Consider the following 12901-nt stretch of genomic DNA (forward strand, 5'->3'; position numbering starts at 1 on the left):
CCTGAAGGGTGATAATAGTTGCTAATTCACTGAAACACTTCTTCAAGTGCCCTGTCCTCCCAGAATGTCGCCAACTAGACTTCCCATCCGTACTCTGTCTATGGTGCTGAGGCCGTACCACTGATTTCTACTGGGACAGGGAGCACTGATCTCAAACGTGTCCAAGGGAAGACTATCGAGAAGAGATCGCCTGATCTCGTATCAAGCGCGCAAGGAAATCGGACGCCGGGAAGTGGGGGGGATAAATTATCCAAATAAAAAAATCGGGATAATTTCTCGTTTTAGATACCTTTAAGATTTAACGAATTTGAGTTGGCAGTACGTACTGGTGAAACGTCAAATGTCAAACTTCGAATGAGTATGTGGAATCGGTCAAATCTTAAAGGACGCTTTAACGAAAAAATTAGCCCGGTCGAGTACTTTGTTGGTGACCCTAGTCCATCCAGACATTTGTAATTCTCCTGCAGAGTAGCGATGGAGTGTAGACTTTGCCTCTGCTCTGTCCCACCAGTGGTTCTCGTCTCCATCTATGACGATCCTCATCTGCCGCATTTGGTGCAACGCATTTGGACCTGCTGTCGGCTGCGGGTCACTTACACTTGATCCATTGCTATTACCAGCTCGCTAGACCTCGCAACCATTATAATCTTTGTCATTTGCAGGTAAGGAAAGGTGACGACCTCCCAGATACGATATGCCTTTCGTGTGTCAACAATCTGGAATTGCTCAACAGCTTTCGAAACGCTTGTGTGCAGAGTAACGAAACGTCGAGGGTGGGATCAGCTGAGGCTTTGGACGTCAAAGCAGAGGAAGTTTTGCTGAAAGATTTTATGTGGGAAAATGAGTTGGGTGCTGATTTGCCACCCAACATTTCTAGTTCACCAGACGATGGCGAGGTAAGCTAACAGCATTCAATTGCCTTGGATTAATTACAAACAAAAAATTGTCTTAACCCTTTGGATGCCGACCAACGCCGATCGGCGTTTTGCCAATAAGTCCGTGAGCCTGAAATACGCCGATAGGCGTTGTATTTTCAGCATATACAAAGTAAACAAGAATGCTACATGCCAAGCCTGTAAAGGTAGTATTGAAAAAAAAATGCATTGAACATGGGTCGTGTAATCTGTGTCAATGTTTATAAAGACTGGTTTACACCGAAATATCTGAATTTATAACCATAGCAGAATTTCTCGATGGAAATCCCTAACTAGTGAGTATTTTAGATTGTGGCTTGGCATTTAGATTGCGAGCATTACATTTTAACAACAATGAAGAAAATGAAACTTGTTTTGGAAAAATACATTAATTAATAGACTTATTTTGTTTATATTATATATTGTTGCAAGATATATTAGTGAGTCTAAACACACCTTTACAAAACTCGAAATCCTTGGTAGTAGTTATCTAGGGTTTGTTTGGATTACCTACAATTTTTATACCTGCTTTCTGTTGGATTTCTAAATAATTCTAGTTGGAAATGTTGGCAGACTTTCAACAGAAAAGACGTCAGCACTCAAAGGGTTAATCGATACTATTAATTTACCTGTAAAATAAAATTTAATCTCACAATCAAGTTGTATAACTTTTGGATTATTTTATAGATACCCAGAGTAAAAATTACTTCAGACAATAGTAGATCAGAAATGATTGATGCAGACGAATTACCATTACCAAAAACTAGTTCTACACATTCTGAATTGGGCCATAAAATTAATTCCCAAGACAAATCGTTTACTCTTGAGCACAATCTTGTGAAGCAGAAAAGATGTGATTCTCAAAGAAAGCCGCATTCTAGAGATAAACCGTTCAAATGTGATATTTGTTTGAAATCATACCTTAGAAAATATGACATTATGAAACATATGCGAAGCCATTCTGGAGAAAAACCATTCAAATGTGATATTTGTTTAAAATCATTCTTGGAAAAGTGTTCCCTCATCGCACACATGTATATTCACGGTGGGGTCAAGCCTCACAAATGTGACATTTGTTCAAAATCATTTACAAAGAAACGAAGTCTTTATGCACACATGTGTGTTCATACTGGGGAATACCCACACAAATGTGACCTTTGTTCAAAATCATTTGCTTATAAATTTGCCTTTACAAATCATGTGAAACGCCACTCTGAGGGAAACCCATTCAAATGTGACATTTGTTCAAAATCATTCCCGGTGATAGGCAGTCTTCGTAATCATATGAGTATTCATAATGGGGAGAAGTCACATAAATGTGAAATTTGTTCCAAGGCATTTAATATGAAACGCAATCTCGATAACCACATGGTTGTCCATACACGGATATATCCACACAAATGTGACATGTGTTCAAAATCATTCCTTAGAAAGGAACACCTACTTGGGCATATGAATTTTCACATCGGGATAAAGAAAAACGAATGTAACGTGTGTTCGAAATCATTTACTAGAAAACCTAACCTCATACGACATATGAAAATCCACTCTGGAGAAAAACCTTTGAAATGCGACATTTGTCTAAAATCATTCTATCAAAAATTTCGCCTCGTTGAACATATGATTATTCACTATGGGGTGAAGTCACACAAATGTGATGTTTGTTTAAAATCATTTTTGTTAAAATTCAACCTTATCAGACATATGAAAGTGCACTCTGGAGTAGAACCGTTTAAATGTAAAATTTGTTTAAAAGCATTTCCTTGGAAAAATAAGTTTATGTGTGATATGAAAATCCACTCTGGAGAAAAACCATTCAAATGTGATATTTGTATGAAACCATTCATGTTAAAATCTAAGCTTGCTAGACACATTAGTACTCATAGTATAGTAAAGTCATACAAATGTAAGATTTGCTTAAAATCACTTAAAACGAAACAAACTCTCAGTTTTCACATGAATATTCATAAACGAGACTGATGCAGTGGCGGATTAAACGTTTCGGAGGCCACAGGTGCAACGTAATTTAACCCCCCCCCCCACTAATCATAAAGTGACTTTTTTTTCAATTGTGAATTGTATTTACAATCTTATACAAACAAAAAATATATATTATACAATTATATAAACAAACATCTATTTACAAACTTATACAATTAAGAAAAAAAGGAAAACATTTTAAATTGGTACTCTGGCCACAATGCTAAGTGCATACTCATTGGGAGCCATTACAGTATCATTTTCACCTTTACTTTCTTCCTCATTTTCTTTTTCGGAAAACTGTTCTTCAGTCGTTTTAGGAGTCTATTCTTCAGACGTTGTATGATGCTGCTCATTAATTTTTCCAAAGGGATCTTCATCAGTTCTTCTACAGGGCTGCTTTTCGATCCTTTCCAGTGGTTGATATTCGTTCCTTTCAGAGAGCTGCTCATTAGTTCTTCTACAGGGCTGCTTTTCGGTCCTTTCAAGAAGTTGTTCTTCGTTCCTTTCAGAAGAACTTTTCTCCAAGATGTTCCGATATTCTGCCATTTTTAATGTAATTAATTAGCGAATTCTTTTGTAGCAGTGAAATTTATCTAGAAAGGCCAAACAATCGACGACGGCGAGAACAATTATCGCAAAGCTTTGTAATTTACATAAAAAAGTAGTCGTAAACTCCAATATTTCATGGCAAAATGCATAGGAATTTCCGAATTATAATTTTTCTCAGAACGATTTGGAGGCCCCTTAAATTTTGAGGCCACAGCTATGCGCCAATTTTGCTGTTCGATAATCCGCCATCGGACTGATTTTAAAATAATGTTTGTTTAAAATCATTTTCTGAGATAACTAACCTTATACAACATTCTGGAGAAAATCTGTTCAAATGTGATATGTATTTGCAATCATTCAAGACAAAATACATTGGGGACCCGGGGGATAACGGATACCCTAGGGAAAAATGAAAGAAAATGGGTGTAGGAATAAAAAATATTGTGACGAACCAGGTTTACACACAAAAGGCGAAAAGGTGTCCTCAAGGAACACGTTCTAATGGGAAAACGTGGACTGACCTGGACGTGTTGTAGGGTCGTTGGGAGTTCTCCTGGTTTTAAGCTCCTCGTCGAAATGCGGCCAGCTGTACGAGCTGGTGGGAGAAAAGCTGGAGACCCGGTCATCGAGGCTTTAGCTGTTTCGTAAACAGCTGCGTATGAAGAGGGCAGGAGCTCCAGGAACTATACAGCTACTACTGAGGCTCAACCGCACAGTGGACTACATATAAAAATTATAAAAGAAGACAATAAAAAATAGTTAAAAAATAATATTAAGAAAGAGTATTTATAGTGGGGTAAAACCGCACAATTGTAATATTTGTTTAAAATCATTCACTAGCAGATTTTCACTCGAAGCGCAAATACTAATGTCGCGTTTGTTAAAAATTATTATCCTGAAAGATCTACTCTTTTGAGACATATGAGAGAGGATACTGTGGAGAATAGCCGTTAAAATGCGCAATTTTTTTTAAATTGTACATTATTTCCAATACTGGCCACTTTTATTACGATAATTTTGACTTAGTATTATGGGAGCGAAAGGAATGAAATGGCGCTGCTACTTCATGCACGCTGTTTATTATGACTAGAGGTAGGACCGGAAGCGTGCCGTTTTTGTTCAATGATTGTAAATGCTTTGTAAAAAAGTTCGGCAAACCTTTAACAATGCATTTACAACATTTGAACAATAAACGGCCCCCTCAGGGTCCGGGCTTTAATTATGACAGCCGGGAAGGGTCTTAACACTTTCAATGCTGAGCTAGAATCCGTGCCATGCTGATATTTTATAAAATAGCTCTGTCTCACAAATGTTTTGACAGTGTGGAGGTCTAGATAGTTCTTGGAAGGCGCGTCTACCTGAATCTTGAATAAAGCACGCTATACAGTACCTATATTTATTCATTATTTTCGCTAGTATCATCTTCTTCATTATTATTAAAATTCAAAGCCCTCTGAATAAAAAAAATCTATCACGAGACATAAATTGGGGAATGTGGTGAGATTAAATAAATAATGTTTTTTTCCAATAATCACTTTGACGATTCTATCGTATGGTCCCCATGTGCAGAAAAATTCCTAGCCAAATTTTAAATTCGTCGATTGTTATATCTTTCCAGCATGCTATACGGCTATGCTCACAATTCGATCTAGTTAATATTTCTACTGCATATAAATTGCTTTTTTTCAATCACGAGATTATAAAATTCCTGATCTAATAATAAATTTAAAAAATCTATGGGTTCGTTTCCCTGAATAGCAACTTTAATCCCTGGCCTCCCCGTAAAAGGAATCTCCTGACGCTGCATAGCTGTATTCGACCATGTTCTTGATGTTGAAGGCTGGCTGGTTGACCCGTTTGAAGAAGTTGAAGGTACAACAGAAGACATTACGGTTTGAGAAATATTAGAAGGAGCGACATTTTCGTCGTTATCGCTATCGCCATCAGACTCCAATTCGCTGTCGATTTCGTATTCACTCTCTGTTCCATACTCAACATCAGTGTCATACATATTCTCCATACTAAAACGTAATAAAAAAATAATAGTAACAACACTCGAATGTTTACTCGATTTGTTTACTCGAAATCATATACATACTGTAGGCGGGGTAGGAAGTGTTGACCGTATCCCGGCCTAACGAAACACTTGTGCTTGTTTTAAGTTGTTTTATTGTTTGCCTAAATATTGTACAAGTGTATTAGAATATTTGAGGAAGCTTTCTCGAAGCGGCTATTGGCTGTTGACTTGGTGTCGTGATGGCCGCTGGATCTGCAATGTGTCGTTGCTCTGGATCCGGCTATGTTCAGATGTCTCTGGATATGGCAGTGTGTTGCTGGCTCAGCATTCGGCTATGTTCAGAAGGTCTCTGGATATGGCAGTGTGTTGCTGGCTCGGCATTCGGCTGAGTTACAAGCGTTCTTCCATTGTAGGGTAGTGTAGTGGTAGCTGTTCAGATGCTGGATGTCGACTGGTCCGCTGCTGTGTGTCGACTCTTGTTGCTGTGGGTCGACTGAAGTTGTTTGGGGTGGACCTCCTTTTATATTGTTTTTGGGGATCCACGTGACCTGTGTTTGGCGATTGATTCCGAGAAGTGCACGTGGTGTTTACGTGTGCAAGTTATGCGAGGAATGTGGTTTGTTGTTTAGGGTGGACGTTTCTCGAATGTTTGGCGTCGTTCCACTCGATTTAGTTTAATGGATGCAGGTGTTCTTCGTGTCGTTCTGCTTGGTTTGTTGGGGTAGAATATGCTCGAATGTTTGGCGTCGTTCCACTCGATTTAGTTGAATGGATGCAGGTGTTCTTCGACTTGAGATGACGTCAATGGTTGAGCGTGAGAAATCGCAATAGATTTCGATAGTTTCGATTTGCGGTGGCGAGATTCCTACAATACATTTATTCAAAATCTGCACTCTCTAAGATGAATCCGCACTCTCTAAGACGGTCCAGGTTGTAAATGTGTAGCGGAAAATCAAGTAGATACGTAAGTCAAGTCGTGAAGTCTCAAACGACAGTTGAGCTAAGACTGAATGTACTTTTCATATGATATCCCGTAAAAAAGGAACTTGTGGTTTTTCCCTTATTTAGTTCCCTTAAAAGATAGCGTAAAAGTCCACAATTGCTAAAAGGTATTACATTATGTTTTCCAGGAGTCGACTCATCATTATCGTGTAAGCAGGTAAATCGAAAAAAAATTGGCATTTTTACATATAAAGTGATAGCATCATATTTGGATCACCCATTAGACATTTTAGTATATTCACTTACATTTACTAAGAGTAATATTTACTAAGCTTTTTGTATAAAAATATAATCATCAAAACATCTAAGTTAAAAAATAAACAGTAAATAATATTATACCTTTAGGCGAAAAAATTTAATGCTTCTCGCGTTACTATAGCAAGTGCGTATATATATTTTTTTTTGAACCTTTCTGTTGGAAAGGGACAAAGCGCGCTCGGTGAGTCGCGCGCGGCTACGGAAATTTTGTGAACACGACAGGCGTGTCATTAGCACCCAACGGGTTAAGTGGTAGCCACCAACATGGTCGAATCTATCACAATTCGCAGGATGAAGAGCCAAACTCGACCGTGTCGTAGAGCCTCTACAGCAGAGCCACGCAACCTCTTGATAATCGCGGTACACATTGCTTACGATTCGTTTATCAGCTACGTATGTACATACATACATATGAACTTCATCGGCAGTCGCTAGCTAGTCCTTACATACATAGGTGACAAAACGTTAACTAACATCGGTTTTCTCCCTCACACGCGATTTCGCTCGCACGCGTTATATCAAAGTGGTGCCTGCGATTCAAATTTCATTACAAAGTTTCAGTGTGGCAGTTTCAAAGACATATAATGATGTTTGAATTATCACTAAAATACACAGCCATATAACAATATACCAATACTCACTTTGAGCACAACAATACTAGATTTTGAATTAAAGACCGCAAAAGCCAAAAAACTGTAAAAAGTGCGCATTTTTTTAAACGCTCATATCTCATAAAAGAGACCCAAACAACAAAAATCATTATCATATTCGAATTCAGTGGGTCAAACTTGGTAACGATTGGTTAGTCTTCGTTCCACTCCGTTTTCCAGACAAGTGAGGTATTGGTAGGGTTGCCATACGTCATGACAGCGAGTTGTCGTTGAACGGAAAACTAACACGCACAATCATCTCCAATCTCTGCTCTCCACTTTTAAACGGTGCTTCTCCCGTCCACGTAGCGATGGAGTGCAGGCTTTGCCTCTGCTCTGCTCCACCAGAGGCTTTCGTCTCCATCCATGACGATCCTCATCCAAGGCGTTTGTCGCAACGCATTTGGACCTGCTGTAAGCTGCAGGTCAGTTACACCCAACTCATTGCTATTGCTAATTCGTTAGTTCTCGTAATCTTCAATTCATTTTTCATCAGCAGGTTAGGGAAGATGACTGTCTACCAGATATGATATGCCTTTCGTGTGTCTATAATCTGGAGTTGCTCGAAAGCTTTCGAAACCATTCCCTTCGAAGTGACAAAGTTTCGAGGATGAAATCAGACACGTCTTTGGATGTTAAGTCGGAGGAAGCTTTGTTGGAAGATTTAATATGGGATGTTGAGTCAGGTGCTAATTTTCCACCAAACATTTCTAGTTCACCAGACGATGGCGAAGTAAGTAAATGGGGTTCGAGTGCTGTAGAACGATTCTAAGCAAAACATTCTATCGATCGAAAATTTAAAAATTCACATGTAAAATGACATCTAATCATACTATAAAAATGTTTCACATATTAAATTGTACAACGTTCCGTTTATGTTTTAGACTCGTGGAGGAGAAATTAATTTGAATGATAATCTGGCAGAATTAATGGATACCAATAAACACATCCTAGCGGAAGAATTACCATTACGAAAAGCTTTAGATAAGATGTGCTCAACAGATTCTGAATTGGACCATAAAATACATTTCCAAGACAAATCGTCTACTCATAAACACAATCTTGTGACACTAAAAACATCTGATACCCGAGGAAAGCTGTATGACTGTGACATTTGTGCAAAATCATTTACTACAAAAGAAAATCTCGACGCACATAAGAGTATTCATACTGGGGTAAAGCCCCACAAATGTAACATTCGTTTGAAATCATTCGCACTACAATTGCAACCCGGGAAACATTTAAGTCACCACTCTGGCGAAAAACCCCCCAAATGTGACATTTGTTCAAAATCATTAAATACGAAACAAAATCTCGGAACACATACTCGGGTGAGGCAACCCAAATGTGCTAATACTTCAGAATCTTCAGAATCAAACACCACTGTTGGCCATGTTGCACGCAATCGTCCAACAAAATATAATAATGCCAGTTCTGATACAAAAATGATTTTAATAAAATGTTTCAAAGATGGAAAAACAATAAAAGAGTCTGCAGAAATAGCTGGAATTAATAAAAATACAGCGAAGGGAATAATTAATAGATATAAAAAAAATGGTGATATGTTGGAGGAAAAATGTCGTGGTGGGAGAAGAAACATTAAACTGTCATCAGAATTACTTATAGAAATTGAAAATATAGTCGTAGAAAATCCATCGATAACTTTAAAGAAAATTAAGGAGAAGATTCTTGAAAGAAAAAGTGTGCATTTGAGCATAGGCTCAATTTTTAATGCTCTAGAAAAACGATAAAGGATCACATTAAAAAGTGATTCTATGGAGCCTGAGTGCTGAAATTCATCGAGTACAATCATAGTATTATATTATTCTAATGTTAATGTACAGCATAATAGGAAAAAGAGCTCAAAAACCTATTTAAAATTCTTATAAATGCTCATAATACATCTAATACATAATATTAATTAAAGACTTTCTAAAGTCGATGACCTAAAGCAGATTGTGTTTAGGTAATCTGTGTTTATACCTGAAGGGTATAGACATGTTGTTGTAATCACCGAGTCTCTTCACAAGTGTGTTAGTATGGTTATTAGTGATTCTGTCATAGAATCTACTGGTTAGTTTGTTAGTAATGTCTGTAACAAACGGAATATTATATATGGCATGCAGTTTTTTCAAGTTAGTATATATGGGTGTGTTATAAATTATTTTTAGGGATTTATTTTGTATAACTTGGAGCTTGGAAAGGTTAGTATTCGAGGCGTTATTCCATACAGGTGAAGCATAGGTTAATAATGGTAATATGAGCGCGCGATATAATTTTATTTTATTTTTAGTTGATAAAGAACTATGGCGATTAAATATTGGATATATTGAGGATATACCCCGCATCGCCTTGCATTTCGCTCCTCAACTCAAAGATTATCCGGAGATTTTTCAAAACACCAGTGTGTAAAAATATCAGAAACAAAAAAAAACAATTCGAAGACGATGTCACGTTTTCTATAAAAACAAAATAACAAAAAAACGACTTTATTTTGGTGCAAATCTTGTAAAGAGCCTCTGCACTTAGGTGACTGTTTCGCAAAGTTTCACACAAAAAATATATTCTAATCTGTGTTTTGTAAAAGTAGTTTTATTTTTTAATGTTTAGCTTACATATATATAAATGTAATATAAGAATCATGTTTGTAGTTCTCAATGTGTGTAGTAGCTCAATTTTTAAATCATAATTATTTTAATTTCGATATTTAGTTTATAAATTTATGTTTTGATGTAATCGTAGTATAAGAATCATGTTTGTAGTATAATGCTCAATTTTTAAATCATAATGCTTTTTATTTCGATATTTAGTTATGTAAATGTAGTATGTAGTAAGCACAATTGTATTTTTACTTTTTCAAATTAAATCAAGAAAAACATAATTCATGTTTTATTTTACTCAAGTTATAAATTATTACGATGTTACAATATTATCTCATAGTGATCAGTAGAGCGCGGATAGAGAGCGTGCTTTTTCCAGGAATCGGGGCGGTTTGGCTCTATTTACAAAGTTAGAGTGCAAAAAAAAAGGTTCGGCTAATCTTTAACAAAGCATTTACAACAATTCAACAATGGATGGCGCGCTGTGGGTCCGCTCACTAGTGATCAGTCCACGATGTGTCGTCAAAATGGTCATAAATTATAGTTTTTTTTTCTGGGAACTTTACTCACTGGAACCCGAACCGTTCCGCAACATTGACATAATGGGAACATAAAAAAATGCATAAAATGACTATTTTATTTTTTCTGGTTAGATTGTTAAATACATTTCCAAAGAATATTGAGCTTGATTTTATATAAGAAGATGTGAAACGATTTTCATGCGTTAGCGTCTATATTTTCAATTTAGAATTATGTTTTTGTAGGAATCTCGTCGTCGTCATCGTCATCGAAACCTTCGAGAATATTCCGCAACAACAAAATACATCGAGCGGAACAGCGCCAAGCATTCCAGAAAATACTACGCCTCGACGAAAGCAAATTCCCCTCGTACGCATCAATAACCACTTCCATCAAGCATTCCAGAAAATACTACGCCTCGACAAAAGTGCATTCCTTTCGTACGCATCAACAAACTAAATGCTCGTACGACCACTTCCACCAAGCATTCCAGAAAATTCGACGCCTCGACGAAAGCAAATTCCTTTCGTACGCATCAACAAACTAAATGCTCGTACGACCACTTCCACCAAGCATTCCAGAAAATTCGACGCCTCGACGAAAGCAAATTCCTTTCGTACGCATCAACAAACTAAATGCTCGTACGACCACTTCCACCAAGCATTCCAGAAAATTCGACGCCTCGACGAAAGCAAATTCCTTTCGTACGCATCAATAACCACTTCCACCAAGCATTCCAGAAACCATATAAAAGGAGGTACAACCCAAACAACGCCAGTCGACCCACAGCAGCAAGCGTCGACACACAACAGCAGACCAGTCAACATACAGCTCCTGACCAGCCACCGCTACACTACGCGGACTTGGAAGATCAACCAGCCGGACGAGCCAGCAACACACTGCCGTATCCAGAGACCTTCCGAACCTAGTCGAACAACAGCGCTGACAACACATCGCTACCCCGCCTACATTGGTACTACCCCGACGTGATCTACGCAACCTTCTGATCATCCAACAGCGCTGTCAACACATACCTACCCCGCCTACATTGGTGACCCCATCTTTGAACTACGCAGCCTTCATAGCAGTCAACAGCGCAGTCAACACGGCAGCCCACAGTGCAGCCTCCACAACAACCAACAGCCGCCACGACAGCAGCCCACAGCGCAGCCTACATAGCAGCCCACAGCGCAGCCTACATAGCAGCCAGTCGACCCACAGCAGCAAGAGTCGACCCACAGCAGCAAGCGTCGACATACAGCTCCTGACCAGCCACCACTACACTACGCGGACTTGGAAGATCAACCAGCCGGACGAGCCAGCAACACACTGCCGTATCCAGAGACCTTCCGAACATAGCCGAACACCGAGCCAGCAACACACTGCCGCATCCAGAGACCTTCTGAACATAGCTGAATGCCGAGCCAGCGACACTCTACCATATCCAGAGACCGCTGAACGACATACTTTTACCAACAATTAACCATACTTGTGTATACGTGTTACTACCAAATAAATACCACATTAAACATATAGTTGTATTAATACCGAACACAGACGAATCTGTCTACAATACATGGCGGACTGGTGGTGAAGAAGACCTTCACAATAAGACTAGTTCCCATATTTTCACTTTTTTTTTTGCTTATTTTACGTTTATAACATTTATTTAAGAATTTAGAAAGAGTTTATTTTAATCAATTTAAACTAAAAGGAGCCGGGCCCGGGCAATATTCACGCATAAATTTACGCGGCCACTATAGTGTTAATGCCGAAGGCAACGGGGGTGCTGGGGGCGAAGCCCCCGGGGTGCCGAAGGCATCGGAAGCGCTGGGGACGCCGGAGCGACGGAGGCCCCGGGGTGTCGGAGGCATCGGGGGCGCTGGGGGCAAAGGCGTCGGGGCGTCGGCGATGCACAAAACGTAATTCGTAATTCGTAATCACTTCGTAATTTCTAATTCGTGCAGCAATTTTTTTCCGAAACCAGTCGATTCAATATCTTTAACTTTATTTTTATTCGAGTTTCAATTCCTTTTCGAAACCACCCGTTGAAATCAACGGGCCCAACACTAGTAGTGTTAATGAATGTATTTTTTCAAAACAAGTTCCATCTTCTTCATTTTTTTTCAAATGTAATGCTAACAATCTAAATGCCAAGCCACAATCTAAAACACTCAGCGGTTAGGGATTGTCATCGAGAAGATCTGCTATGGTTGTAAATTATGAAATTCCGGTGTAAACTAGTCAATGTTTATAAACATTGACACGGATTACACGACCCATGTTCAATGCATTTTTTTCAATACTACCTTTGAAGGCTTGGCATGTAACATTTTTGTTTACTTAGTACATGCAAAATTTACAACGCCTGTCGGCGTTTTACAGGCCCATAGACTTGTCAGCAAAACG

General features: G+C 38.6%; 1 protein-coding gene across 1 annotated transcript; it reads left to right on the top strand.

Annotated features, from left to right (window-relative positions):
* Positions 1–314: 314 nt before the first annotated feature.
* On the top strand, positions 315–10235 carry LOC143913497 (uncharacterized). Its single transcript, XM_077433337.1, has 6 exons — positions 315–588; positions 663–896; positions 1602–1812; positions 7683–7798; positions 7873–8106; positions 8258–10235. Exons 1-6 carry the CDS (start codon positions 475–477, stop codon positions 9122–9124), a joined length of 1776 nt encoding a protein of 591 aa, XP_077289463.1. The 5' UTR covers positions 315–474; the 3' UTR covers positions 9125–10235.
* Positions 10236–12901: the final 2666 nt, after the last annotated feature.

Source organism: Arctopsyche grandis, chromosome 6 (assembly GCF_051622035.1).
Source record: "Arctopsyche grandis isolate Sample6627 chromosome 6, ASM5162203v2, whole genome shotgun sequence".
Lineage (NCBI taxonomy): Eukaryota > Metazoa > Arthropoda > Insecta > Trichoptera > Hydropsychidae > Arctopsyche > Arctopsyche grandis.

Excerpts from the sequence above, each read along its gene's own strand:
- LOC143913497 (XM_077433337.1), top strand. The coding sequence starts at position 475 with ATGGAGTGTAGACTTTGCCTCTGCTCTGTCCCACCAGTGGTTCTCGTC. Across the intron at positions 589-662 it reads GGACCTGCTGTCGGCTGCGG|GTAAGGAAAGGTGACGACCT; the intron begins GTCACTTACACT and ends TGTCATTTGCAG. Across the intron at positions 8,107-8,257 it reads GTTCACCAGACGATGGCGAA|ACTCGTGGAGGAGAAATTAA; the intron begins GTAAGTAAATGG and ends TTTATGTTTTAG.